The 26848-nt window shown below is 35.8% G+C and overlaps 1 protein-coding gene across 1 annotated transcript in view; it reads left to right on the top strand.

Moving 5' to 3' along the window:
* Nucleotides 1–26848, top strand: part of Gpc3 (glypican 3) — a 452065-nt gene that overhangs the window by 234090 nt on the left and 191127 nt on the right. The window contains exon 3 of the mRNA XM_010614296.2: nucleotides 21200–21894. Within this exon, the coding sequence (XP_010612598.1) occupies nucleotides 21200–21894 (695 nt within the window). The remainder of the gene's footprint in view (nucleotides 1–21199; nucleotides 21895–26848) is intronic.

The following is a 26848-nucleotide window of genomic DNA, read 5'->3' as shown; positions in this document are numbered from 1 at the left end:
CAGCCTGAGCTACAGTGAGTTCCAGGTCAGTCTCAACTACAGAGTGAGACCCTGTCTCAAAAAAAATAATAAATAAAAAAAAATTTATCAATTTAAGAAACAAAGTTTTATTTGAAGCTCTCCTACAGTTTTATGTTTAGCTACTTTTCTAGTTTCTCAGGAGTCTCTTGTTCCTACATTTATTGTGAAAACAGATGTGGTGGACCTTGGTAAAGCCACCTCAGTAATGATCTAGCTTTCACATAGTCATATACATAAATGTAACAATTATATACACACACACACACACACATATATATTTAGCACAAATTTTTTAGGATGCGGAAAGAGAGTGAGACCTGAGAGCTGCTGGGAAGGACATTGTTGATCCTGGTCACTTAGGAATAAAAATATTGCTATAGTTGCTACTTCAATACTTGATAATATATAATTACAATGATATTTTTGTCTTACAGTGATAGGTGTAGTTCCTTTCTATTTCTCCCCCTTGTTTACATATTTATTTGCATCCCACTTTCTTCCCCAAATAGGTTAAAGTTTGTAGTAAAAATACATAATGCAAACCAAAATACTTAGGAAAATCAAACAAATGGGAAAATTTTACAGGTAAGACTGTAAGATGGAACCTGAAGTGAGGTTATGACACAAAATACTCAACATGAAGTTTATTATACTTGATAGAGTTAAGCTATGAATTCGGCTCTGTGCTTTCAAGTCATAAATGTGAAGAGGGCAAAATTATGTTACATGAATTATAGTATCCAAAAGGTGAAAGTAAACTAGTTGCTCAGGAAAACTAATGGAGGGTAAATGATAAGGACTAATTGGGCTAATGGAGCCCAGTGGAGCTAATGGGCTAATGGGTGGTCAACTGTTGCAGACTCATAAATTTTCTAGTAGTTATGGATATTCACTCATTTCTCAGGACACTTTGAATGAATTATTTTACAAGTAATCATTCTCTCTGGTCTATAATAGCCTTTGAGGGGAAAATCTGTATCTATCTAATAATATATGTAGTTGCCCATGAAAAATAAATGACTTTCGTTCTTTCACTCATTCCTCTACTTCTAATGAATATACCTTGTATTTAGAAGCCTAGTATGTGAACCTTAAAAAGACTTCATCCATTTATAGGCTGTTCATGGGCCTGCACAAATGATATATATTTAATAACAACTTATTTCTAAATTTGGTCTATTGTAGTTAAATTAATGTGAAACATAAAAAGCTAGAAAAATCCAGCAAAAATTGGAACAATGCTTGCAGCGTCTGCTGTAAATTCTTTTTGAAAGTGTAGGGTTTTTCTTACAGCCCAAACTTGCCATTTCTGTGTGGCTGTTTTTTTTTTAAAAAATCATTCAGTGTTCAAAAATAACATTGAAACAAGTTATCTGTTTGGGTATTCTGATCCATTAACTTTTTCCAGTGTTTTTCTTCCAATTAAAATTATATCAACATCATATGGCATCTATTGGGTGCTAAAACTCCCTAATTGATTAAAGAAATGTCAAAGTAAATTGAAAGAAAAGAAAGATAGTGATTTAACATTGTTCAGTGGTTTTGGTGACTAGCTCTGTCAAGGACTAATTTCCAGTGTCAAGGTTTTTCATTTTTAAAAATTTTGTAAACTTTATTTAGAATAGTTTTAGACTTAATGAAAAATCCATCAGATAATACAAAGTTTCTATGTGCTTTCTTTCCTCTAAACATTGTTGCCTCTATTTTTAATATTATTCATATTAGCATGGAATGTTCATTACAGTTGTTGAACTAATATTTGTACATCATCATTAACTAAAGCCCATTGCACAGTTCTTCGAGTTTTTTAAAGGCAGTGTCTCATTGTGCAGTTCAGGCTGGCCTTAAGCTCACTATGTAACCCAGCCTGGCCTTGTTGTGGCAGTCCTCCTGACTCAGCCTCCTAACTGCTGGAATTACAGGGGTGCTACACCATGCCTGGCTAGTTCTATGAGTGTCCCATGTTCTCCATTAGAATATCATTCAGAATAGTTTCACCACCCTAAAATTCCATGTTCCAACTATTCTCCCATCCTCTTTGCTTCCCTCTCAGACACCCAGCAATTCAACTTTTCAGTGTCTCTATACTTTTGCCATTTCTAGAATGCCGTATTTTTGGAATCACAACATATAGACTTTTCATAATAACTTCTTTCACTTAGTAATATGAATTTCAATTTGGAGCATGTACTTTCATGGCTTGAGATCTTATTTCATTCTGGTGATAATATTCTATATTTTGGAATGTATTGTGGTTTAATTAGCATCTAACTCATGCAGAACATTTTACTTGCTTCCACTTTGTGACAAGTATGAATAAAGTTGCTGTAAACATTTGAGTGCAGGTTTGTGTGTGTGCATGAGTTTTCAGATTACTTTGAATTGGTTAAATACCAAGAAGCACAATTGCTGGATGACATGGTAAGCATATGTTCAGTTTCATAAGAAAGTGCCAAACTGCCTTCAAGAGTGGCTGTGCTATCTTTCTTTATTACCAGTAATGAGAGTCCCTATTTCTGCATCCTTGCTGCACTTGGTATTGTCATTTTTATGGATGGTAACCATTCTAATATTTGTTCAGAGGCATCTCATTATTTTGATTTGCAGCACCCTAATGGCATAAGATATCTTTTACATAAATTTGATATCAATGTATCTTATTTGATGACGTGTCTATTCAGGTCTTTTGCCCATTTTCAATTTTTTTCTTTCTTGTAAATTTTAACTGATTTTGTTTATATTTTGTGTATAAAACCTTTACCATGGATGTGTTTTTCAAATATTTTTTCCCAGTCTGTGCCTTATTTTTTTATTCTCTTGACAAATGCTTTTCTCTTTTTGGTATTAACATCACAATGCAGGTGTTTTTTTATTTCACGGGTTGTTCTTTCAATGTTATATTTAAAAAATCATTGCTGAGCTCAGAGTCACCACGATCTTCCCCGTTATCAACTAGAAATTTAGGTCCATGATCTCTTTTGAGTTAATTTTATGCATGGTGAATGGTCTGTGTCTGTGTCTATATTCACTTGTTTGCATATGAATGTCCAGTATTGGAAAGAATATTCTTTCTCTCTTGAATCACCTTTGCTCTTTTGTCAAAGATAATTTGATTATATTTGTGTGTATATATTTCTAGGCTGTATATTCTGTTTTATTAATCTATTTCTTTTATCAGTTCAAACTTGTCCAAATTGCTTCATTTTTATAGAATTTACTGAATTTGGATTAAGCTGGTCTTCCAGCTTTGTTCTTTTTTAGTCCTGTGATGGCTTTTCTGGGATTTTTGACTTTTCAAATAGACATTAGTATTTATATCCACAAAATAACCTCCAGAGTTTTCATTTGGGAGTCCATTGATTCTATAGATCTTATTGAGAAGAATTGAGTTCTTTCTGAGCCTTCTTATGCATGGGCGTCGATCATCTCTGAATTTATTTTTATTGTCTTTGGTTTTTCATTAGAGTTTTATAGGTTTCCCTGTGTGTACATTTTTTTACTTTCTTTCTTTCTCTGTTGCATTATTAAATACTTAAAGTACAATGAGAGAGGGAAATCCTTACCTTGTTCTCAATCTTAGGGGAAAAGAAGGTAATTTTTCACCTTTAAGTATGGTGATATACTTTTTTTCTGCTTCCATTGATAGGATTTACTTCTTTTTTAACCTGTTGATGTGTTATGTTACAGTAACTGATTTTTAAATATTTAATCAGCCATGCATATCTAGAATAAATCCCTCTTGGTTGTGGTATAGAATTTATTTTAGACATTGCTGTGTTTGGTTTGCTAATATTTTGTTGTGGATATTTGCATTTATGTTCATGAGAATTGCTCTGTAATTTTCTTGTAAAAGCTTTATTTGGTTTTGGTGTTAAGAGTTACGCTGGCCTCAAAAATAGTTAGGAAGCGTACCCTCTTCTTTTATTTTCTGGAAGAGGTTATAGAACATTGGTAACTTTTCTTCCTTAAGTGTTTGGTGGAATTCACCAGTTAGCTAATCTGGGCTGGCTGCTTTCTTTTAGGAAGATTATTAATCATTGATTCCATTTCTTTAATAGATACAAGCCAATTAAAATGATCTTTTTTTCTCTAAGTTTGATATTTTGTATCTTTCTAGGAATAGGCCCATTTTATTAAATTAATCAAGATCTTAGGCATAGAGTTAATAATATTCACCTATTAGCCTTTCAATATCCACAGCATAAGTAGTGATGATCTCCCATTACATTTCTTGTATTAGTAATTTGTGTCTTCTGTATTTTTTAATTAGCTTGGCTAGACATTGTAGATTTTTATTGATGTTTTGAAAGAACCATGCTTTTTAAAATTGATTTTATTGGTACATTTATGATATACAATATAATGACATTCATCATTGGAAATTTGCACCTTTGTATATTCCATCTTTCAAAGAACCATGCTTAAGACCTGTTAGATTTTTCTATAAGTTTTGTGTATTTCTGCTCCAATTTTTAGAATTTACAGTATTTTATTTGCTTTCTTTACATTTATATTGCTCTTCTTTCTCCAGAATTCTGTGATAGAATCTGAGATTATTGATTTGAGATTCTTTTTTTCCATCCCTTTTCCCCTTGTTTTCCCCCACCCTTTTTTCTGTAGTACTAGGGATGAAACCCAAGAACTCACACATGCTAGACAAGAGTTCTATCATGGAGCTATGCACTTACCCTGCATGTGTTTGTATAAGTTATTATTTTAGTATTATCAAGTGATGAGAAATAGGTGCTTCTGCTGTTGAGTTTCAGTCCACTGTGGTTTGATAACAGTCTTTGTATGATTTTTTTGTGTTTTTAATTTCATTAAAAATATTTTTGATAGTGGTGAATCCAGAATCTTGAACATATGAGGCAAGCACTCTACTACTATTCTGCACCCCCAGCCCTATTTGTGTGTATGTTATTTCTTAGAATGAGAATGTTCCATGAGAATTCTACTTGAGAAGAATGTATATTCTGCTGTTGGTAGATGAAGTATTTTATAAATATTCAGTTAGATACAGTTGATAGTGCTATTCAGTTAAACCACTGTATATCCTTACTAGTCTTTTGCCTAATAGATTTGGTAAATACTGATAGATGTTGAAATCCACAGTTATAATAGTAGAGTTTTACATTTTTATATATAATTCTATCAGCTTTGGCCTTACCTATTTTGATGCGCAGTTGTTAGCTGCATACACTTTACAGACTGTTAAGTCTTTTGGGAGAGCTGACTCCTTTAGCACTACATTGTTTTCCTCTATCTCTGATTGGTTTTCTCCCTCTGAAGTATGCTTAGTATGAAATATGGTGAATCCAGTACATTTATTTTCCAAAATTTAAACTAAAAATGGTGATCAATATGTAAAAAATCAAATTATACATATTCATTGAATAATATGTGATGTTTGGTTAAACATGTATCATGTAATGTTTTTGTACAGGGAAAAATATCTCTGTCTTCAAAAACTCATGATTTCATTATAGTAAAAACATTAAAACTTCTTTTAGCTTTTTGAAATATACAAACCATTATTATCTATAGTCACTACTAGACAATAGCACCCTTGCACTTCCTACTCCTATCTAACTATAAGCTAGTAGCCACAGACACCCCCCCCAAGCCTCTGATAACCACCACTATTACTCTGAGCTTACATAATGAGGTGTGATCGGAACTCGTGCTGGCTCTGTGCTGTAGCTCAGTGCTGCTGTACCTGCCTGCCAAGTGCATGGTCCTGAGTTCAATCCCTGGTACCGCAAAAACAAAATAAAACAAACAAACAAACAAAAAAACAACAAAAAAAAGAAAAAGCAAACCACGTATGATGAATGTTTAGCTTTTTCCAGTTTGTTGATGTAAACGACGCATTGCTATTCATCCCCTTTAAATAATCCCCCTCACTTTGAACACACGCGTGTCATTGTTGCTGCTTTCTGAAACATTCTGGAAGTCTTTTTTAATATCTTCAGTTGCATTGTCGTGGCTTCTTCAGTGACCGGAGTTGAACCAATATCTCTCTCTTTTATGGACATTTGTATTTAGGGAAGGAACCTGATGTCATACAGTGGCAGATCTGGTGGATGAGGACATATGTTATGTTTTATGAGACCACCTTTCCATTGGATGCCACTGGGCAGCTGTATTAATCTTTTTTAAATCACATGTCCTAAAGAAACAAAAAAGGGCTTCCAGAACTTCCCCAGAAAGTGGCAAGAACGATGACATAAGTATATTCAAAACAAGGAGAAATATTCTGAGAGGGATTAATGGCAATGAATCTTTCAGTGTAATAATTCTTTTTGAAATTTAAGCACACGTTATGAGTTTTGATCAGCCCTTGTGTGAGATCAGGTTTTAAAGAATCCACATATGACTGAGAGCATACAATACTTGTCTTTATGTTCCTGGCTTATTTCACTGCACATAATGTTCTAGAGTTCCATTCATTTACTATGGTAAATCGTTAAGACTTCATTCTTTTTTATGACTGAAAAACATTCCATGGTGTACAGATACCTGGACCTATAACCATGGGAGTACAACCTGTCTTTTGACTGACTGCTTTTATTTTTCAATATATATGCAGTAGTGGGACTATGGGATATATTTTTTAACTTTTTGAGGAACCTTCATACTGTTTTCCTTGACAGCTTTACTAATTAACATTCTCTCCAGCAGTGGGCGAGGGTTCTTTTTTCTCCATAGCCCTAGAACTTATTTTCTTTTTACTTTTTAATAACATCCGTTTTGATTGGATCAAAATGGATCTCTCATTTTGTTGTGTTTTGCATTTCCCTAATGGTGAGTGCTATTGAGCATTTTTCATATCCCTCTTAGACATGTGTATGTCTTTTTGTTTGTTTTGTTTTGTTCTGTTTTTTTGTACTAGGGATCGAACTGAGGATCTTGTGCTTGCAAGGCAGGCAGCTGCACCACTGAGCTAAATCACCATCCCCCTTTGTATGTCTTTTGAGAAATGTCTGTTTAGTTCTATTGCTTACTTTGAATTATTTTGATTTTGCTATTATGTTCATTTGCTTATATATTGTAGATGTTAATCTCTTATCTGATGAACAGTTTGCAAACATTTTCTTTCCATTTTGTTGGTTGTCTCTTTACTCTGCTGCTCATTAGCTTCGCTGTACAGAGATTTTTACTTTGTAATCTCATTTATTTGTTTTTGCTTATTTCCTGTTCTTTTGTGGTCTTATTCATCCCAATGTCCTGAAGCATTTCCTATATATTTTATTCTAGTAGTTTATTGTTTCAGGTCTTTAATCCATTTTGAGTTGTTTTTTGGTAACTGGTAAGAGATATTGGTCCAGTTCCATCCTTCCGCATGTGGGTATCCAGTTTTCTCAGCTGTTCTTCTCCAGTCTGTGTCACTAGTACCTTTGTGTAAATCAGTTGACTGTAGATGTGTGGCTTCACTTCTAAGGTCTTTCTTCTAGTCCACTGTTCTAGTTGATTGTTTTTATACTGATACCATGCTGTTGTATTACTACATCTTTGTAGTATATTTTGAAGTCAGGTATACTAATATTTCCTGCTTTCTTCTCTTTGTTCAGAATGACATTGGATACTCAGATTTTTGTGGTTCTAAATACATTTTAGAATTGTTTGTTCTAGTTCTGTGAAGAATGCTATTGGTATTTTGTAGGGATTATACTGGATCTATAAATCACACTTTAGGTTGCATTTTTAAAATATTTGTTCTTCTAATTCATGAACATGGGATGGTGTTCCATTGTGTTTGTCTTTTTTAATTGCTTACATCAATGTTTTACAATTTTCACAGTAGAGATCTTTCACCTCTTTGAGTAAATTTATCATTTTATCTTTTATTTATTGTATTTCTTACTGTTTTATTTTTTGGTAGCTATTGTTAATGCAATTATTTTCTCAATTTCTATATAAGACAATTTGCTCTTGATATTATAACAATACTACTGGTTTCTATATGTTGATTTTGTGTACTGCTATTTTGATTAATTCATTTAATAGTTGTTTGGTAGAGTCCTTGGAGTTGTCTATATGTAACATACCATCTGCTAACAATGACAGTTTGACTTCTTCTTTTCCAGCTTGGATGCCCTTAATTTCTTTTTCTTACATGACTGTTCTAACTAGTATCTCTGGTATTATGTTAAATAAGGGTAGGAAATGTAGGCATTCTTGTCCTGAAACTTTTCACCTTTTCCCCGTGTATTATGATATTAGGGTTGGTCTGGTATATATGAATTTTTTGATACTGTGGTCCATTTTTCTATACTTAATTTGTTCTGCATTTTTATCACGAGATGTTGAATTTTATCAAATGTCTTTTATATATGCATTGACATGATCATATGGTGTTTGTCTTTTTTACTGTTGATGTAGTTTAACACATTTATTGATTTGTTTGTATCAAACCATCCTTTTATTCTTGAGATAAATCCAAATAGATCATGGTAAATAGCTTTTTAAATGTGGTTTTGGTTTGCTAGTATTTTGTTGAGGATTTGTGCATTTAGGTTCATCAAGGATATTGGCTCATAATCTTTATGTTGTTGTTGTGTCCTTGTATATGGTTGGTGTCAAGGTGATGCTGGCCTTGTAGGACAAACTTAGAAGAATTCACTTTTTTCCCAGTTTTTTTAGTAGTTTAGGAAGAATTGTTGTTTGTCAGAACATAGTAGTGAAGCCATCTGATTTTGGGCTTTTCTTTGATGGAAGATTTTTATTATTGGTTTCATCTTATTATTTATTACTGGTTTAAGTTTTCTGTTTCTTCATGATTCAATCTTAGTAAGTTGCATGTATACAAAAATTTGTCCATTTAATATAGGTTATCAAATTTGTTGGTAAGTCATTGTTCATGATATTCTGTAATTATTATTTGTATTTCTGTGATGTTAATAATAATGTTCTTTTCTTCAGATATGTTACCATTGTCAGGCATTTGGCTCAGTGGCACTGCACCTGCCTTGCAAGTGCAAGGTCCTGAGATCAATCCCTGCTACCAAAAAGAAAGGAAAAGAAAAAAAGAAATATTACCACGGTATATCCCTTTATCTGTGTCATTATATTGAAAATGTTTCCTGTAGGTAAACAAGTTGGGTCTTGTTTTTATATTCATTCTAAGACTCTTTGGTTCCAAATGTGTGTTTGTAGATTACTCATAAAACAACAAATGCTAGCGAAATTGTGAGGAAAGAGGAATCCTTCTACATTTTGGATGGGAATGTAAATTAGTACAGCTATTGTGGAAAGCAGCCTGTAGAGTTCTCAAAAAATTAAAAATAGAAATTTCATTTGACCCACCTATATCACTTCTGACTATTTTCCCAAAAGATTTAAAAATACAGCGTATACATGCATACCCATGCTTATAACAGCACAGTTCATAAGAGCCAAATCTTGGAAGTGATCTGTGTGCCCATCAACAGATGATAGGATTAAAAGTGTGGTATATATATACAACGGAGGACTAATCAGTGATAAAGAAGGTTAAACTTCAGTAATTTGTAGGTAAATGGATACACCTGTAGTTCATAATGCTAAGTAAAATAAATCAGACATGGAAGGTTAAATATCACAGTTTCTCTTCTCTGAGAAACCCAATGTATAAATAGTTTAAAGAGAAAAATAAAAGCTGATGTTAGGAAACAGGGAGTTAGGCTTTGTGACTATGGAAAGAGGATCTGAGAGAATGAAGAAAGATAAGAGTGAGACGATGACAAGGTGAAGTAAAAAGGATTGTGAAGCAGTATGTATAAGTACCAATTGTCCACAATAAATGTGTTAAATATGTCTAGCAAGTATATGCTTCTAAAAATTGTAGAACAAGAAAATAAAGTGGTAATTGATGTAGTTAGATTAACATCTGCCATATTTGTAATGGATTTCTGTTCATTACCTCACTCTCCATGTGTGTGTGTCTGCCCTTTTTTTTTCCTTTGAGTGTATTGGTACTTTTTAAGTATACAGTACAGTTACATTTATCATTGGGATCTAGTAACTTTACATGACAGATCTTGGTTCTCATTTTCTTCCCATATCCCTGCCCTCCCTTCCCCTGCTTCCGCTCTCCTATTTACAAAGACTTTGTTTCCATTTTTTCTTTTGCTGATATTTTTCTTTTTCCTTATTTCATTTCTCCTACCCTTCCCACTTCCCCTACACCTTTAGCCCTTTTCTTCCTATTTCACATTGTCAGTTGTACAATTTGGATCTTATTTACACTTTTAGTATTTCACACTATTTGGTATTTGTACATGTGTGTCTTATTTATTTCACTTAAGAGTATGGCCTCAATGTGCATCCATTTTCCTATGAATGACTCTAATTTCTCATTCTTTATGTCCAAGTAATACTCCATGTTATACAAAAACCACATCTCCTTTATCCAGTCTCTAACTGATGGGCAGATGGGCTGTTTCCAAGTTTTATCTATTACAAACTGTGCCACTATAAAAATGGTTGTGCATATATCACTGTGGTATGATTCTTTTAATTCCTTTGGAAAGATACCCAGCAGCGGGATAGCTGGGTCAAATGGAACCTCTAGTCCTAGTACTTTGAGTTATCTCCATATTGATTTCCACAGCAGTTGCACCAGTCTTCCCTCCCACCAACCATGGAGAATGGTTCTTTTCTCCCCACAACCCCACCAACATTTGTTATTGCTTGATTTCTTGATAGGAGCCATTCTTTCTGCAGTAAGGTGGAATCTCAGTGTTGTTTTCATCTGTATCTCTCTAATGACCAGTGATGTTGAACATTGTTTCCTATATTTATTTGCTGTTTTTACTTCTTTGTCTGAGAAATGTGTGTTCATTTCAGGTGCCCATTTTTAATTGGGTCTTTATATTTGGGGGGGCTGATTTTTTTTTAGTTCTTTATATATTCTAGATAATAGTCCTTTGTCTGAGGAGCAGCTGGTAAAAATATTTTCCCACATTGTAGGTTGTCTATTAGCTCTGTTGGTGGTTTCTTTTCCAGTGCAGAAGCTTTTTAATAAAATGAGATCCCAGTCGATTCTTTGTGCTAGTTCCCGTGCTACTGAGGATTTGAACATAAAGACTTTTCCTATGCCAATGTCTTCAGGAGTTCTGCCTAACTTATCTTCCAGCAAGTTTTGTGTTTCTTTTTCAATCTTTAGATCTTTAATCCACTTGGATTTTAGTTTAGTGCATGGTGAAAGATAAGGGTCTAGTTTCAATCTTTGGGAGGTTGGAATCCAGTTTTTCCAACACAATTTATTAAAGAGGATGTCTTTCCTCCATTGATGGATGGTTGGCTCCTTTGTCAAAGATGAGGTAGCTGAGTACATCGAGTTATTTCTGTGTCTTCCAATCTATTGCACCGATCCTCACATCTTTCTTTGCCTGTACCATGCTCTTTTTATCACAGTGGCTTTTTAGTATAGTTTCAAGTTGCGGATTGTGATGCCCTGCGCCATGTCTCTGTTGCCTAGAATTGCTTTTGCTATTCTAGGTCTCTTCTGGTTCCAAATGAATTTTTGGATTATTTTCTCTAGTTCTATGAAATATACTGTTCGAATTTCAATCAGCATTGCTTTGAATCTGTATAGCAGTTTTGGTAGTATGGCCATTTTCACTATGTTGATTCTTCCTACCCAGAAGCAGGGAGTATCTTTCCATTTTCTTATATCCTCTTCTATTTCATTTTTCAGAGTGCTGTAGTTTTCAATGTAGAGGTCTTTTGCTTCTTTTGTTAGATTGATTCCTAGATACTTGATTTTTGGGATGCTATTGTGAAAGGAATTGTTTCCCTAATTTTTTTCTCAGTGAGTCTGTTGTTTGTGTACAAGAAGTCTAGTGATTTTTTTAGTGTTGACCTTGTATCCAGCTACTCTGCTGAAAGTGTCAATTAAGTCTAGAAGTCTTTTGGCAGAGCTTTTTGCGTCTTCTATGTAGAATATCGTATCATCAGCAAATAATGACAGTTTAAATTCTTCCTTTCCTATCTTTATTGCTTTAGTTTCTTTCTCTTGTCAAATTGCTGTGGCTAATGTTTCCAGAACTATATAGAAGAGGAGTGGTGATAGTGGGCATCCTTGTCTTTTTCCTGATTTTAATGCAAAGGTTTTCCATTTTTGGCCATTTAATATGATGTTGGCTATTGTTTTTTATAGATAGCCTTTATGAAGTTGAGACAAAGACCATCTATTCCAGTTTTCTGTAAGGGTTTTATCATGAATAGCTATTGAATTTTGTCAAATGCTTTTTCTGCATCTATTGAGATGATCATTTGATTTTTGTCTTTGACTCTGTTAATACAATATATGGCATTTATTGATTTATGTATGTTGAACCATCCTTGCATTCCTGGAATAAATCTTACTTGGTCAGGGTATATGAACTTCTACATGACCCCGTGTATTCTGTTTGCCAGTATCATATAGAGGATTTTTGCGTCTATGTTCATTAAGGAGTTCGATCTCTAGTTCTCTCTTTTATTTTTTTTTCTCATTGAGTTTATTGGCACATTTTAGGTATACAGTACAGTTACATTCATTATTAGGATCTTGTACCTTTACATGGCCGGTCTTGGTTCTCATTTTTTTCCCTTCGTCCCTGTCCTCCCTTCACCCCTTCCTCCCCTCCCCATTTATATCTAGTTCTCTTTTTTTGGTTTGGTCTTTCAGTGGTTTGGGAATCAAAGTAACACTTGCTTCCAGGAATGAATTTGGAAGTATTGGTCCCTTTCAACTTCATTGAAAAGTTTAAAGAGTAGTAGCACTAGTTCTTCTCTAAACATCTTGTAGAATTTAGCAGTGAATCCATCAGGGCTTGGGCTTTTCTTTGTTGGTAAATTTTTAATTGCATTTTCAATTTCACTGATTGTAATTGGAGTGTGTAAAATTTTTTTATCTTCTTCGTTCAACTTCCGTAATTCATAAGTATCAAGAAATCTGTCCATTTCTTCTGTGTTTTCTATTTTATGAGAGTACAGGTTCTCAAAGTAGGCATTGATGATCCTCTGGATTTCTGGCGGATCTCTTGTGACTTCAACTTTTTCGTTCCTAATTGCATGGATTTGAGCCTTTTCTTTCCTTTTTTTGACAAGGTTGGCTGTTTATCAATTTTATTTATTCTTTCAAAAAACCAACTGTTGGATTCATTGATTTTTTTTTTATCATTCTCTTATTTTCCATTGAATTGATTTCTGCTGTTCTCTTTATAATTTCTGCCCTTGTACAAGCTTTGGGTTTTTCTTGCTCTTCTTTTTCTAGAAGCCTAAGGTTCATTATTAGGTTGTTTATTTGAGCTTGCTCTGTTTTCCTAGTGTGGGCATTCACTGCTATATAGTTTCCACTTAGAACTGTCTTCATTGTGTTCCATAGATTCCTGTATGTTGTATTGGCATTATTATTTATTTGTAAAAACTGACCAATTTCTTCTTTCATTTCCTTTTTTACCCATTGATTGTTCAGGAGAGTGTTGTTCAGTTTCCAGGTTTTTGTGAAGTTCTTTCAGTTTATTATGCAATTGATCTCTAGCTTAGTTGCACTATAGTCTGATAATATATATGGGATAACTTTGATTATTTTTGCTTTTATTTAAAAAAGTTTTATGAGCTAGTATGTGGTCTGTTTTGGAGAATGACCCATGTGCAGCCAAAAAGCATGTGTATTCTGATTTTGTGAGGTGTAACACTGTGTAGACATCTATTAAGTTCATTTGTTCAAAAGCTTGGTTCAGTTCTAGTATTTTGTTGATTTTTTATCTAGATGATGTGTCTATTTGTAATAGTGGGCTATTTAGTACTAGTGCTTATTTAGTTTTCATGTCCCTTAGTATTTGTTTTATATGGTTGCGGGCATTAATATTTGGTGCATATATATTTTTTATTGTTATTTCTTCCCCCTGGATTATTCCCTGTACAATGATGCAGCGGCCTTCTTTGTCTCTATCAATCAGTTTTAGATGAAGAATAATGTGGGGGATCAAGTGACTGAGCAGGAAAAAGAAGAAAGAAGAAAAGGAAGGATTTGTAGAATGGAGAAAAATAAAATTTTAACACTAAAAATTAAAACTATGAGGAAAAGAAAAAAAAATTGAAGAGCCTCTTTTAGGATATATCTCTGCTGTTACAGTAGACAATGTGGGCAGCAATGTGAAGAACTAAGTCAAACAGTCTCAGCTAGCTGATAGTAGACTCCTTAGATTCATGTTGAATTCTGGCTGCAAGGCCAAAGTTTAGCTCCTTGACCTCCTGTAGGTTTGAACTCTGCAAAGTTCTACTACAGGTTCCAGCTGCCCTATCCCTGAATATAGTCCAAGTTCTGATGCAAGGTGATGATACCTCCAACTTACCAACTACAGAGATCTGATGTGCCTTTATTACAGCTGTTAACTTCCGTTCTATCTTCTGGTGCTCAATAAAATGGCCTTTATGACCACTTGTTCCTGTGCAGTGTGGATCCAGGTACTCCTACAACCAGGAGGACCAAGAGCAAGTAGGGGGCGGGTGCTGCATAGGCACTCGCACAGCTTTTTTTCCTATCACGTCTGTTCCGATGAAGGCCCAGGGTGCTGGCAAGCTCCCCATGCAGCTGGGCAGTCCTCACCAGTTTGTTCCCTGCCTGTCTTTCTATATTAACAGGTTCGACTTGAGCTATTGGCATCAAAGTATCTTCAGCTTCCTATAGCTGGGAGAATTGGCATGTCCTATGGTGCCTGACTTATAAATTTTTGTTAAATCTTCCTCTTTATTTCTGCATTCTCTGGTTTTATCTGAATATTCTATGTAGTTTAATTTATTTGTCTTATCCTGGCGTATCAATTACACTTATTTTTAAATTTTTGTATTGGTTGTTCCATAATTTGCAATATGCATTTACCACTGTTCTATGTCTGCTTTATTGTACTATATAATGTTACAGAGTATTCCCAATTCTTCCCCATCCCCTAAAATATTGCAATCATTCATTCCACTTACCGAAATTCTACATTTATCAAGTACATCGTTGCTATTTTTACTTTGAACGAATATTTATCTATTAGATTGACTACGAAATAGAAACCAAAACTTCATTTTTTCTTAATTATTACTTCCCTTTTAAAAAATGTATCTATCTTTTCCTGACCTATATGAATTTCCTGAAAAACTTCTTTTAGTATTCCTCCCAAGCAGTTCTCCTGATGACAAATTCGCTCCCTTTTTGTTTATCTGAAAGCATATTTATTTCTCCCTCACTTTTTTTGTCTGAGGGGTAAAACTCAGGTCTTTGTGCTTGTGAGGCAAGTGGTGGAACCATTGAGCTAAATCCCCAGACCTCTCTCTCACTTTTTAAGAATAATTTTACTGTACATGGAATTTTAAGTTTGTTTGTTTGTTTTGTGGTGCTGGGTATTCAACTCTGGAGCATGAGCTTGCAAGGCAGGTGTGGTCCCATTGAGGTAATTCCCTGGCCCTGTATGTGGAATTTGAGGTTTGTGGGTTTTTTTTTCCATTTCACTTTTTAATATTTCATTTTACTCTTTTTGCTCGCGTGGTTTGTGAAGAGAAGATTGATGTAATTCGTACCCTTATAAGTAAAGTGCTGCTCTCCTAGCTGCTTGAAGATTTTTATATTTTTCTTTGTATTATTTTCAGTTTTTAATATATCCTTAGGGGCTAATATTTTTATAGCCATCCTGCTTTTTATTCTCTAAGTTTCCTGCACCTCTGGATGGTGGTGTATATTATAAATTTTGGAAAAAATTTGGCCATTATATCTTCAAATATTTCCAATGCTCCATTTTCCCCTGGGATTTCATAAGGTTTATAATATGTATAACTGTATTTGTCTAGCCACTCTTGTGTATTCTTTTCTATTTCTGTTTTCATTCATGTTTTCCTTTCCTCATTTCTGTTTGGAAACTTTCTATTGATGTAACTTCACGATCATTGATTCTTTCCTTGGTTTTGTCTAGTATACTGATGAGCCCATAAAAGGTACATTTTATTTCTTTATTAGTGTATTTGATTGCTACCATTTCCTTTTGATATCTGTGAGCATTTTCATCTCTAGTTTACAATTTGTCATCTCTTCTTGAATGTTCTTTTCCCATTACTACCATATTAATCATAGTGGTTTTAAATTCCCTGTCTGATAATTCCAAAATTTGTGCCATATCTGAATATTTTAATTGCTTTGTCTTTTCAGACTGTGTTTTATAATTGCTTGTTCAAAGCAAGACCTGATAGAATGACTAGCAGGAATTGGAAATAGTCTTTCAATGTCAAGTTTTGTTAATTAGGCTAAGATCTGAGCTATTTAATAATTTCTATAGCTGTAGGTGCTAGAGGCTTCATTTTCCTCTACTGTTATTTTTTGTTTGTTTCTGTTTATCTATTGGTTTTGCTTTTCTCTAAGATCTCTTTCTTCAGTAGGATCTGTGTCTTTTAGCACTCTCAGTGGTAATGTGCTGTTAATTATTGTACTTTAGACTCATTGATCAAATGATAAGTAATAGGAATAGTGGAAATTTTCTACAATTTTATTATTTACCTCAGCATTTTACTGGACTTAAATCCTTAGGCTGTGACTTTCAGCTGTTTTTCTTGCTCTTTTTATTCTCCTTCAGATATGACATGTAATTTAGAAAGGCTGAGTTATCTCTCCTCCCTTCCTCCCAGTATATCAAGCTTTGCTGAATTGTATAGTATACTAAGAGCAGGCATTTACTATGGAAAATGTTCTTGGTGCATTTAAAAATTACTTGTCTCTTTCTTATTTTTCTTGGATATTCACTATGAGAACTTAGTGTCCCTTCTTGTAAAACCCATGGAAGCGTATGAAGTCCATAAATCTATGTCCCCAGGAGATTTTTCTCAAAATAATTCACATTGTAGAAATTCATGAAAACTATGCTGAGTGTTCTTACAGTTAGCTGTATTCCCTGACATTTAAATAGAGATGTTATCATGTGACATTACTTATTTAATTTCTCAGCCTCAGTTTCCTCATCAGTAAAATAAAAATCATTTCAAATACATTTGCTTGTGTCAAAGTTGAATAAAAGGACTGATGTGAGAAAGTTTACCACAGATTCTAGTGTCTACCTTGCAGGTACCTCATAAATATTAGTTTTCCTTTTCCATTAAGGTAGCTATGCTTGAAAATAAGGACTCTTTTTAGTTCAACCCATTATGAGGCATTTATCCTAGTAACATAAAAACATCTTTTTATAAAAGATTTGTCATTCTTACAGTGCTAGAAAAATTGGCTTGAAAAAATAACCTGCATTTATAAGGAGTGCCTTATTCTGCAGGGCTTGAAACGGATTCAATGGTTCATTTATTCTTTTCTTTTTCCAACCTCAAGTATACTCTCCTTTTAAAAAAATACCCAGGCTACTACTGAAAAGGCTCATAATAATACAGTTCCTTCTGCCTGAGTCCAAAAGCAGGAACATCAGTACCAAATACTAAGCATAGTCATTTTGCCTCAGTGACAGGCTATATGTCCAGGAGGGCAATGAAGTTATTGAACCATTTAAAGAGAGGTAATAGCCCGATTCTACATTTCATCTATCAAACCACATCTAGAGAATTGTGTCCTTTTAAGGACACCATAATTTAAGGAGATCATTGAAAACACTATACAGCATGTTCAAATATGCTAACCAGGATGATGATGAGGAATCTAGATTTCTAGAAACCTTGCTATATCAGAATGTATATTAACTCAGTTTATTAGATCTTTGTATTTCTGCATCATGTATCTTTACATTGTTTTTTAGAAAAAGAACATTTTATGTTCAGTGCCCAATTTTTCATGATAGCTCTGATTTATACATTCTTTGCTCCAGTGTTTCCTGGGCATAGCTCCTGACTTCTTCCCAAGAAAGAGTCAGAGGAAAACCTTCTGTAGCTAAAGTGTACATTATTATCTGCGCAAAAAAAAAAAAAAATCAATAGACTAAACTTCCTTGAAGTTATCTTAGCCTTTGACTTTATTTCAGGCAAACCTCAAGTAGCCTAGAAAACCAAGTATCCCTTTTCGCCCAGTGTTGGTTCCTATTAGTCCATCAGGAGCATTTGAACACTTATGTTTTGGTCTATTGCCCTATCACATAGAAGTAAGGGGGTCGGGCAAAACTCAGAGATGTGCTAAAGTGGATTCTGAGCTGTAAAATTGGGAGCAGAAAGCACATGTGAGCGTAAGGTTCAGTATGCATGCCCAGCCTTTTTCCCCTGCAGTATTTGTTGTTGATATTCTCTCTGCAGAAGAGTTCAGGATCTTTTGTAATTTTCTTTTTCTATTGATCTAGCAGTGCTAGTAACAGAAACTTGAAAAGAAGGTTATTGGCAGTAGAATCTATGGGATTTCCATGCCATATATCTTGTGCATTAGAGAACAAATGCACCTTGCATTTACGATAAAATTTGCTTTGTAGTGAATTCATTTCCCCTGGCTTGGGTGATTGAGATCTCCAGAGGTAGCAGTCTTGTCACTTATCTTTCCTCATTGTGCCCCAAGACAAAAGTGAAAGTGCCATTCTGCCTTATTGTTCTTTTGGACCAAGATGTCTTCCTCTACATTTCCATTTAAAAAGGAATGCTGATGGAAAAACAATGAGCTTTAAATAGAACTTAACTTTCTACAAAGGTCTCTTTGAGATTGTGTGTGTTAGCTATAGGTCTGAGGGCAGCCGCGCTGTAACCATCACTGAAAGACAGTAATTTGATTACTTGTACTTTGCACTGGAAAGTACTTGGGAAGGTACTTTCAACCTTTGAAGACTCAGTTGGGTCACATGATAAATAGCAGTTACAATACCAAACTCAAAAGATTGTTGTAAAGAGTAGCTGTTATTATATACTTAGAAATGTTTTATAAACTCTTAAATCAGATAGCTTGTTAATGTTTCTGAGACAAGGGTGATAAATCTTTTCTCTTCATCTAGCCAGCACTTATGTACCCCGGTACCTAGCACAGACCCTAATATATAATGCACAATTGCTCACTGAAATTAAAATGAAGAAATAGTTTTATATCTCGTACTTTTTGATCATTTTATTTTTTAAAGTTTATTGGTACATTTTAGGTATACATACAGTTACATTCATCATTGGGATCATGCACTTTTACATGAGTGACATAACTTGGTTCTTATTTTTTACCCATTCCTTAGCCCTCCCTTCTCCCCCCACCCTTCCCTGTTTACAAAGATACTGTTTCCATGTTTTTCCTTTTCTCATATTTTTTCTTTTGCCTTCTTTCCTTTCCCATACCCCTCCCACTTCCCCTACTCTTTTAGCCCTTTTCTTCCTATTCCACAGTATCAATTATACATTTTGATCCTGATTTACATTTTTAGTTTTTATGCCAGAGAAACTATTTGGTATTTACATGTGTGTACTATTTATTTTACTTAGGAGTATGGCCTCAACATGCATCCATTTAGCTATAAATGTCTCTAGTTTCTCATTCATTATGGTTGAGTAGTACTCCATGTTATCCATTCTCCAGTTGATAGTCAGTTGGGCTGTTTGATAATTTTATAGATTTCATTGATAGGACCTGTGCATTGTGTTTGTCCTCATCCAACTTTTAGATTCCAGGACTTAGAGTCAAGTAGTATATGCAGCTAGGAAGGTTGTTATAATACCGATAAACTTTGTAGGAATCCCTTTGTGTTCTAAATAAAATAAAACAAACAAATTATCATACAGTAATTGATGGAAAGTTGAAATTTCTCCAGGGTTACTCAGGTGTAAAGTGGAAGTAATCAATACAAATTGGTGTCTCTGATCTCAGGTGCAATCCAGCTGCGCTCAGACCTACAGCCAACACACATTCCCAAAAAGTTAGAAAGTTAGGTTCTCTTTTTAAGTTATTTTCTCCAGTGGGCTTGGAAGCTCCACAGAATTGCACTGGCATCTTTTCAAGTTTGCTGGGCATGTTATAAGCCTGCGGGGAGAATCTCGGTAGCATGTTCTACCTTGTGAGGGATCTAGGACAGATGGTGGTGGCACAACCTAGAGCTCAGTTCTGCCACAGATGACTGAAATGTTGGACTAAGTGATCCCAAGGAACTGCTGGAGTACAGTCTCTCTACTAGTGTGAAAGTGGTAATAATTTGATTTTTCAAGGTTCAATAATTGGCATCATTTGGAGAACATCTGTCATGGACCTTTGCATTTGGAAAGGAATTGAAAGACTGTTCTAAGTTAAATTTAAATATCTCGGGAAATTTGGTTATTGTTGTTCATTTTTTAACTCTTCTTGACAAAAGCTATTATTGTGGCTTTATTTCCTTCCCTCATAAAAATATGAAACTCTGATTACGTAGGATATCATTTGTGACTACAATATTTCAGTTTGGAGAAAATGAGATGGTAACATTACTATTTTTTCTCTCAAACCAGTGACACTAATTGGGCTTTATGTCAAGGGGTTGGGGCAGCAGATGTAATCATGAATGCATGGTCTCTGTAGAGTAGATCAGGCTACCAAGCCATGTGGAAGCTGAACTTACCAAGGAAGCTTGGCAGTTATCCTTCCAGATGTTCAGCTTGCATTTACTTTCAATATCAAATCTATAGATAAGTGCATGGATTGTTTTCTTTTCTATCCAGATACCCATTCCGTGGATAAATTCCATTTCCAGGTCTGGCAATGTGTCAGATAGCTCCCTTTAAAGTTATCTGGAAAAAAATCTACCAAAATGATTAAATTCTTGATAGCTTTTATTCTTGGCTAATAACTGGCCTCTCCTCTGGGGTTGAACAGGCTTACATTGTTATGTGAGTTTATATAGTATATGGCTTGTTGTCTAATATTTATCTCTGTCTAAAAGTGAAATATCCTGAGATATAATTTCTTTTATGTGAATAAATCAATAAGAGAAGGAGAAATAACTTCTCATTTAGCCAATTTTTAATCAATATTTTCATGAAAGGCTGAACTGTTAACTGAATCCTGGCATTTGTCATTTTAAATATATTTTTTGTGTTTAAGAATTTATGTGTGCATCAGAGTTTGCACTTCATGTTCAGAAAGGAAAATCGATTTATAGGAGCAAACAACTGCTGGAGTATAGGCAATGCCAAAAATGAATGTCGGTTATTTAAGGCAAATGGGACTTTAACCACCACAGCAATAGAGAAATATCAAGTTCAATTACACCCTGGATTTTCATTAAATTGTGGGCATTTATCTCTTATTTTACAGAGGCCTTTGAAATTGTTGTCCGCCATGCCAAGAACTACACCAATGCCATGTTCAAAAACAACTACCCGAGCCTGACTCCACAAGCTTTTGAATTTGTGGGTGAATTTTTCACAGATGTGTCTCTCTACATCTTGGGTTCTGATATCAACGTGGATGATATGGTCAATGAATTGTTTGACAGCCTGTTTCCAGTCATCTATACCCAGCTCATGAACCCAAGCCTGCCTGAGTCAGCCTTAGACATCAACGAGTGCCTCCGAGGAGCAAGACGTGACCTGAAAGTATTTGGGAATTTCCCTAAGCTTATTATGACCCAGGTCTCCAAATCCCTCCAAGTCACGAGGATCTTTCTTCAGGCTCTGAATCTTGGAATTGAAGTGATCAACACAACAGATCACCTGAAGTTCAGTAAGGACTGTGGCCGGATGCTCACCAGAATGTGGTATTGCTCTTACTGCCAGGGACTGATGATGGTTAAGCCTTGTGGTGGCTACTGCAATGTAGTCATGCAAGGCTGTATGGCAGGTGTGGTAGAGATTGACAAGTACTGGAGAGAATACATTCTTTCTCTTGAAGAACTGGTGAATGGCATGTACAGAATCTACGACATGGAGAATATACTGCTTGGTCTGTTTTCAACAATCCATGATTCTATCCAGTATATCCAGAAGAATGGAGGCAAGCTGACCGCCACTGTGAGTACCCCTCTACAATTTTCAGACTAGGTCTGCTTGGGGTAGGGTGGCCTTCCCAGCAGCAGGTTCTGACCAAGAGGAGTAAAAGAGGGTGGGCTAGGATGACAGGTGCTCTGAGTGACATCACAGAGCTAGCGAATGTGTAGTAATGACAGTCCATGGAGTCATAAAACCTGGCTTTGAATTTTAGCTCCCCCTACTTCCTTGCTATGGACCCTGGTGAGTCATTTTATCTTCATGAGCCCCGTTTCTTTTGATAGAAGAAATTGGGATAAAAAGAACATCTTCATAGGCAGTGATATGGGATGAGGCACTTAGGATCTGTCTGGTCTTGTAAGTCTTCAAATAAATGTTAGTTATTATTACGATTATTGTCAGTTATCATAATCCTTGATACAGTCCTGTGAAGTGGCAGATATTATCATTTTATAAATGAGGAAACTGAAACTAAGTGGTATTACTTGCTATAAGCACCTAGCTGTGATGAGCAGAAGAGCCGTGATTGAGAAATTGATCGAGTCTCCTTTTAATTTGGTTATCACTAATTTTTCTGATTCTAGTTTCGTGCCTGTACTCTTAATCAGGTATATCAAATTACCACATTGAATAGTGAATTGAAGCCCAGGAGACTCAGCTAATACTCATTAACTAAAGCTTCACAAGAGCATAAGAAAACAAAGCATCCATATCCCCTAACATTTATGTTTCTAGCCACAATTATACTGGTCTAAGGCTCATGGGATTTCAGATACAGAAGAGTAGTTCTGTAATGAGGCACTGGTTTGCTTAGTTTCAGTCATACATTATCAAGGGACCACAGGAGGCATCTTTCCAATGTAGGGCAGAGTAGATAGCCAATAGCCAACCAGGCCCGCTTAAGGTAGTGACCAATTCTTTAATGCTTCCAGCTTTGTAGGAAGGGGTGTCAGAATAGAATGCACTATTATTATTGAGTCCCTACTATACATTGGCTGCTCTTCTGGGCAGTAACATAGTACTATTTTACAGAACCCGTGAGAAAGGTCGTCATAATATCTCCCTATTACACAGGAAGAAATGAAGCTTGGAAAGGTTAAGTGCCTTGCCAGAGATCTCAAAGCTAGTTATGCGGGAGGAGCTGGGATTCAAACCCAGTTTTGGTTGGCCTGGTTGACTCTTGTACTTAGCTTCAGTACAGTGCAATGCAACTGCTGAGCCATTGCTTGTCCAGCAGGTGGAGCGCAGATTGGACCATTTGGCCTTGCCTTTAAACTCTTTAAGTACAAATTGATAGGGGTAATTGGTTTCTTTGGTGAATTAAACTAGGAAGATGGAAATGATGCAACCATCAGCATGGCTACTTCTCGGGCTGCTCTGATTGCCCCATTCACATTGTTGTCCATTTAAAACACATTTGCTGAGAAAATATTTTATAGTAAAATGAACAGAAATGTCCTATCTAATGATGGTGTTCTTTACTGGCTAATTATTCCCTTGACTGCTTTGTAATTTGAGGCCAGATTCTGGGGCCATGTGTAAAAGTAAATTTCTCAGAACTATAAAAATGTAAAGTAAATGCATTCAAATGTTCATTCACTAATCCTGACTGATGGCCCACTATGTGTCATTTATAAAGCAAAGGTGCTAGTGCTGTGGGAATGACATTTTTTTTCCTTTTGTGTTACTGAGCCTAGTGTCCCAACCATGCTAGGCAAGTGTTCTACTATTGAGCTATATCCCCAGCCCCCCACTTTTTCTTTTGAGCCAGGGTTTTGCTAAATTGCCCAGTCTTGTCCAGAACTTGTTATCTTTTTGCCTCAGTCTCCCAAGTAGCTGAGACTATAGGTGTGTACCATTTCACCCTGTTAGGAATGACTTTAATAACCAAAAAAAGAAGATAATGCTAAATATGAAGTATAGGAGTATTTCATGCTTGACTGTGATGCTGGTAACTTGACAGCAACCTAATTGTTTTGGAACATATGTGTCTTCCTTTAGAGCGTTTATCACAAAAAATCATGAGGTAAGCTGGTACGGAGTTAAATGTACTATTCTAAGCCAGGTGCAGTGGTACACATCTGTCATCCCAGCACTGGGGAGGTCGAGGCAGGAGGATTGCTGTGAGTTCGAGACCAGCCTGGGCTACATAGTGAGTTCCAGGTCAATCTCAACGACATAGTGAGACTCTGTCTCAACCCCCCCCCAAAAGTGTACTATTCTAAACATAAAGGTTTATTTAGTAAACATATATTGAACATCTGCTTTGTGATACTTTGTTAGCTGCTGGATATTCCAAACTACCCAAAGTGTAGGTCTTAAATCTTGGAAAGGTCACAGTCTAGTTGGTAGATAAACATATAACTGACTGGAGCTGCACATTTAGCTAAGTGATGCCACTGCTTGTCTTGCAAGCACTAGGTCCAGAGTTCAGTCCCTGGTAACAAAAAACAAACAGACAAACAACAAATAAACATAGAACTGACTAAATTTCACCATAGTGAACATTTCACTACAATGTTAGTGTTGGAAGTACTGTGAGAAATTAGGTCCTCCTGTCCCATTGATTACCAAATTAAGAAATAAAGTCCAGAGTCTCACCTAATGTTACATAATTAATAAAAGAATCAGAAGTAAAATCCAAGGTCTTCTGCTACAATCTGGTTTTCTTTCTGTCATAAAACTTTGTTCCTCATTAGACTCTTTCAGTCTTTCACTCTAAAAGCTTTATTATGATTTTCCAAAGACACAGGGAACTTAAATTGGATAGCTATTTCAGGCTGCATTTCAGGTAAATGCATGTAGGGGTGTGCGTGTGTGTGTGTGTGTGTGTGTGTGTGTGCACGCGCGCGTGCACATGCCTTTGTACATGTCCTGTGTACCTATTCATGGAGGGGGGTACATTTCATGTCATTATCATTCAATAGGAAAGCCCTTGGCTGTGAAGAGGTGCTCAGTGATGCAGTCTCTTTTTGTTTTGGCCATTAAGGGCCTGACTGCTCCCAGCTCCCAGCTGGTTATGAGAGCGTGAAGTCTGCCACCCCCTGGGAATGCCTGAACTAAATGAGAAAGCATATGTAAACTCTGCCTTGTTCCTGTTTTATGATTACCATGTCCACTTAATATGTATCAAATGGTGGGGGTGGGGGAATTATTGGCCAGGTGTTCCAGCCCATACTCTGTAAGGGCCAGAAAGGGGCAGAGCCATTTATAGAGGTGATGGGCAGTGAGGGTTGGGTAGACTGCAGAACTGTGTTCTTATAAACAAACCCACAGAGTTGCCCAAAGCAAAAGCTGGTTTAAAACCAAAACATTAATGAGATCCTGCTGGAGGACACTCACCTTCCTGTTGTGATGAAGCAGAAAACCCTGCAGTCAGTCCTGCCGCGGTTCACTTGTGGCAAAAGAACTGTTTAAAAATGTACTCTTCCTGAGCTGAGCCTCCATAGCATTTTTAGCTCACTGTTGAGTTGTAGGAAGAGGTGTGCCACAAAGGGGCTTTGCCCAGTTGGTTTGAAGTTCTTTTGGTCTTCTTAGTGCCTGTGACACTATTAGACTCCCCCGCTACCACCACCACAAGTATGACTTCTTAGTGCTTTAGTTTCTTCTAGGAGAGTTCTCCATCCTTCAGACTACCACGTGAAGCCCTGCAGGTGAATGTTGGGCTGTTGTCACTGGCAGCTCCCTTGTGGTGGTGAGCACCCAGTTCCCCAAACTTGGCTCATCATCCGATTACATAAAGAACCTCTTAAACAGATTTCTGGAGTCCACCCCTAGAGATTCTGATATCTAGGTCTGTGGAGAGGCCAGAGAACGAGTTAAATAGTGTTCCAGTTGGTTATGATGCTCCCTTGGGAGCAATTCCATACATTTTGTTTGATGGTTGGAAGTAAATGGCCATATTCCATAGATAGTGGCAAAACTAGCACCTCAGATATTTCCTATGAAATGGGGCTGGGATAACCGATTAAATAAAACAATAGGTTCAGGAACATGGCAGATACTTGCTAAGCTCCATTCCAGTGCCCCATCTTTCTATGTAATTCTAAGTGGCAAATGGAAAACTGACTACTGAGAATTGAACCATAGGCCTTGCACATGTGCTGGGCAAGTGTTCTATCATCAAACTTTGTCCCCAGCCCCTTAAAAAGATTTTTAATTGGCAAGATTTATTAATTTTATTTTAGTGCAACGAAGTGAAATAAAAGTATTGCTAAGTGTTTGAAATTTGTGTGCATGAATGTGGGAGTATGGGTGGGAAGAGAGAGAATGAAGGAGAGAGAGAATTTATACTGAAATGTTCAAACAGCTATTAATAAGCAACTGTGAATGGATCCATTTTGTCACTTCATAGAGGATGAAATAAGATAAATGCCTTGGCCCAAGTGAATATGGGAGTTTGGTGATAGCATCACTGTTAAATTTATCAGCATATTACTGAATTCTACATTTTATACATTGAAGCAAGGAAATATATACAGTTTGCAAATCATGCATTTCAACATTCTTGTTATACCCAAATTGCTGAATGCCATGGCTTCTTTTTAAAATTTAACTATTTTTCTCTGAAAATCATTTTGATTTTTGTTGCCATATACCTATACATGAACTGTGTTTGTAGCTTTTTGTACATTTCATCTATAATTCTTTTTTTTTTTGCATATTTGTGTGGCATGGGAGATTGAACTCAGAGCCTTCACATTGGACTATACTCCCCAGCTTGCTTTCTCTCTTTCTTCCTTTCTTTCTTCCTTTCTTTCTTTCTTTCTTTCTTTCTTTCTTTCTTTCTTTCTTTCTTTCTTTCTTTCTTTCTTTCTTTCCTTTCTTTCTTCCTTCCTTCCTTCCTTTCTTTCTTTCTTTCTTTCTTTCTTTCTTTCTTTCTTTCTTTCTTTCTTTCTTCCTTCCTTCCTTCCTTCCTTCCTTCCTTCCTTCCTTCCTTCCTTCCTTCCTCTCTCCTTTCTTTCTTTCTTTCTTTCTT

Source organism: Fukomys damarensis, unplaced genomic scaffold (genome assembly GCF_012274545.1).
Source record: "Fukomys damarensis isolate Sample0158 unplaced genomic scaffold, DMR_v1.0_HiC HiC_scaffold_39, whole genome shotgun sequence".
Taxonomy (NCBI): Eukaryota; Metazoa; Chordata; class Mammalia; order Rodentia; family Bathyergidae; genus Fukomys; species Fukomys damarensis.
Note: the sequence above shows the minus strand (reverse complement) of the source record. Positions and strands in the feature narration are given on the sequence as shown.